The sequence below is a fragment of the Glycine max genome, chromosome 9, assembly GCF_000004515.6.
Source record: "Glycine max cultivar Williams 82 chromosome 9, Glycine_max_v4.0, whole genome shotgun sequence".
Lineage (NCBI taxonomy): Eukaryota > Viridiplantae > Streptophyta > Magnoliopsida > Fabales > Fabaceae > Glycine > Glycine max.
Genome location: NC_038245.2, coordinates 37,867,498 through 37,871,508, shown reverse-complemented (window position 1 = coordinate 37,871,508; position 4,011 = coordinate 37,867,498). Strand labels below are relative to the sequence as shown.

At 32.9% G+C, this 4,011-nt stretch overlaps 1 protein-coding gene across 1 annotated transcript; it reads left to right on the top strand.

Moving 5' to 3' along the window:
• The first annotated feature begins 1,940 nt into the window (after window positions 1-1,940).
• Window positions 1,941-3,737, top strand: LOC121172763 (carboxylesterase 1). The gene is made up of 2 exons (XM_041004943.1): window positions 1,941-2,752; window positions 2,864-3,737. Exons 1-2 carry the CDS (start codon window positions 2,292-2,294, stop codon window positions 3,465-3,467), a joined length of 1,065 nt encoding a protein of 354 aa, XP_040860877.1. The 5' UTR covers window positions 1,941-2,291; the 3' UTR covers window positions 3,468-3,737.
• The last annotated feature ends 274 nt before the right edge of the window (window positions 3,738-4,011 follow it).

Below are 4,011 nucleotides of genomic sequence, written 5' to 3'. Positions count from 1 at the left end.
AAAAAATTAAATATATTTTTATTCCTTGCACGTTAATGTTTTTTTTTCTCTTATAAAATTATTTTTTAATTTTTAATTATTTCAAATTATATTTATTTTATTTCTAGTTCTTAAAGTATTTTAGATAACGTTTAGATAACGTTTTGAACAGAAAAAAAAATTATCTAAAAAGTCTTAAGGATTAAAAACAAATAAAAAATAATTTGTATGGATTGAAAATAAAATTTTTGTACAAAAACAAAATAAAAAAATATAAATTACAAAGACTACAAGTGTAATTAAGCCAAAATAACGTAGTATATTTTCCTGCAATCTTCTAAGGGCATTATTACAAATGGACATTCTATTTCAACGCTTTTTTCTGTTTGGATTTACCTCGTCAATGGGGGGTTTGGAAACAAGAGGACTTAACCATCAATATTACTACAGTTATGGATCACCATCATCAACAGAAGCATGTTAGTGGGCCTCTTGGCCCACTTCAATTGAAAGAGGATAAAGCTTTGGGCTCAGTTAAGTCCTAAAGAAAAGTTCATGAATCCTCCTAATTAAATGACTTTTATTAATTGTATTCTACTTGTTAGTAGACTTGGATATTAGATTTTTTTTTACTACTAATATTGTTTTTACTAATATTACTTTATTAAAATAATAATTATTTAATATTTAAACAAAAATTAATGTTACACAATTATAAAACTATGAAAGCATTCCTTAAGTGAATATAGCATTACTTTCTATCAAATTCATGGATGCTTCTTTTTAAACGATAACAATATAGCTCAGTTAGAGGTTTTTCTTTTCTTTTCTTTTCTTACTACTGAAATTCATTAAGAGTGTGTTTGGATAGAGAATTTTAACTGAGGAAAGTAATTTATCAGAGAATTTGAATTTCTGTAATTTAGAATTCATTGTTTGGATGCTTTTTATGAAGAATTTAAAATTTTGGAATTTTAAAACAGAATTTTAAACAATTAAAAATTTGGAATTTCAATTTCCTTCTAAAAGGTAAGAAATTGAAATTCTCGTCTTCTTCAAGAAACACCGTCTGAGCTCCTAAAATATCGATCGGGTGTGAGCATAGAGGAACACACGTATAACTAACACACTAACCAAACACAAAATTTTGATTTTTTTTATCCAAATACAAAATTTTGAAAATAAAAGAATTTCAATTGAAGTATTTGAAATTCTTAAAATTTAAAATTTCTAAAAATTTTAAATTTCTCCATCCAAACACACTCTAAACGTCATGCAGATTATCTCCCTTCAACAAAACACTACGATCTTATGAACCTCATCTTGTCTCTTAACATGTCATAATTTGATGTAGACATTTAACGCATTTATAAATCGTGAAGTTGATTAAATCAAGCATTGGCAATGAGTACAACTCCACATTAATTTTCGAAATTATGAGTTAAAAATTTTAAAAATCCTAAATTAATCGCTGGCTTTATAAAATATTATTCACTGTAATTAGTTAATATTAGTGTAAAATGATAGTGAAAAATAAAACAAATGACTTTTTTTTGTAAAGTCATCAATTTATGAAAGTTTTTTTTATTCTAAAAAATTAAAATTCTAACTCATATATCCACAAAGATTATATAAGCTAAATATTTACCCTTAGTTGCCAATTCTTGTTCAATCTCCTTCTAACAAAGCTTGTCCATTTTCAGTACATCTAGAAAGAAAAAGTTCTTGCATACAATGTTCAAAGTTTAGTACCATTAGTCAATCTATCACTCATACAGTCATGCAGTTTTAATTTTAAAATATAAAATAGTTGTTTAGCTAAAAATATGTAAATATAATTGGCACCTTTGCATCCAAGAATTTCTCAATGAAGACAAATTACCAACACGGGGTATATAGTTCTCTTGGCTCATGCCACACAACTCTTTCTATATATGTATATATGATTTATTCATTTATTTATCCCAAAAGAAAAAACCATACAAAAATCTAGCCACAAAGAACATGAGGCCGAGAAAACACCACCAAATGGATAAAGCAAAAAAAGTTCAAAATTAACAGCAAAAAAAGTACAATTCTAGTTACCATATATGATATATACCCCTTCTTTTAACTTTTATTTCACAAATTAATTATTATGGTGGGATTCCCTGCAAAGAATCTAAATGACTAAATCCAAATCCAGGATATAAAGATATCACACCTATCATCATTTCATTTGTTTCTTCTCCCCTTCCATGAACACTACTTTCTCCCTCTTCTTCCATATCTTTTGATTAATTCTAGCTATCATAGTTTTAAAAAATTCAACCATGCGCCTCTTCTCTTTCCCACACTACAAATCCTTTTGGAGATCTTCAATTGCATTTGCATTTTTCTTAACATTTCTCACTCTCCAAACCCAATCCACTCCAATCCCATGCAACAAGGACCCCTACAAGGAGCTCAACCTTATCCCTAACAAAAACGGCACCGTCACGCGCCCCAACAAACCCCCCGAGAGCCCGCCCGCACCGGATCCCAACCTCAACACCCTCGTACTCTCCAAAGACATCTCCATCAACCAATCAAAAGGCACATGGGCGAGAGTCTACCTACCCCGCGTGGCACTGGATCACAGCTCCAAGCTCCCCTTATTGGTTTTCTACCATGGGGGAGGGTTCATTTTCCTCGGTGCGGCCTCAACAATCTTCCACAATTTTTGCTTCAACATGGCAAACGACGTCGTTGCGGTCATTGCTTCCATCGAATACCGTCTGGCACCAGAACATAGGTAGTGTTTGGTTGGTATACAGAGTAAATTTTACTTTAATTTAAATATTTTATATTTTTTATGTCTTTTTATTTTCAATTTTTTAATTCTTTTAAATCATATGGTGCATAGACTACCCGCGGCATACGAGGATGCCGTGGAGGCACTGCAGTGGATCAAAACCAACAAAGATGATTGGCTGACAAACTACGTCGATTACTCCAACGTTTTTCTCATGGGGAGTAGTGCCGGAGGAAACATAGCCTACAACGCGGGTCTACGAGCAGCCACGGTTGATGGTACTTATAATCAGATTCCCAAGATCAAAGGGCTTATTTTGGTTCAACCATTTTTCAGTGGGACCCAAAGAACCGGTTCTGAGCTGAGGCTAGAGAACGAACCTCATTTGGCGCTGTGTGTTAATGACGCGTTGTGGGAGTTATCGTTGCCCGTTGGAGTTGACCGTGATCACGAGTATTGCAATCCAACGGCAGGGAATGGTCCTAAGAGATTGGAAATTATCAAACGGCGTGGATGGTGGGTGCTGGTTACCGGCTGTGGCGGTGACCCACTTGTGGATCGTCAGGTGCAACTTGTGAGGTTGATGCAAAGGAAGGGAGTGAGAGTTCTGGGGCATTTCACACCAGGGGATTATCATGGGGTTCAAGATAGTGACCCATTGAAGGCAAGGGAGCTATATGGGGTAATTAAAACTTTTATTTCAGCTTTAAATTAATGTTCATTGCTCAAGAGTACTTAGAGTAAGAATTTCTTGTAATTGCATCATTTAATGAGTGAGAGAAATAAATATTGGATATAGACATTTTAAACTCCACTTATCCCATTTTTTTCCTTTCTATGTTAAGTGGTCATGATGTGTGAAGTTTGTTGTTGAGAATTGAAGTCTCGTTTTGTGTCTTGCTTGCTAGTTCCCTGCTTGATCTTTCAGTAGAAAACTTCAAATTATTAATTGTAAGCTATATAAACATTTGATTTTTGCACTTTATTTTTTCTGGTCATTATTGGTTGTTCATAATATAGTAATATATATGCTTATAATGAATTAATCATGTACTTGTTTTCAAAATAAGTTAAACTATCTTGGATTGAGTTGTATTGTTTTGTTTTCATCGATGTGTCTAATAGGTTTAATTCATCCCGCCTAATCATGGTTAGGACAGTTTTATTATAGTTATGGATTACTGCTACTATTGTAGCTCAGCTTAATAATATTGCAATGGGGTTGGCTCAGGCCAAGTTGACTAGTTTGTACAATAGAA

What these genes read in the sequence shown, in the direction of transcription:
- LOC121172763 (XM_041004943.1), top strand. Translation starts at nt 2,292, where the DNA reads ATGCGCCTCTTCTCTTTCCCACACTACAAATCCTTTTGGAGATCTTCA. An exon ending in CGTCTGGCACCAGAACATAG is followed by an intron (nt 2,753 to 2,863) that starts GTAGTGTTTGGT and finishes TATGGTGCATAG; the next exon opens with ACTACCCGCGGCATACGAGG.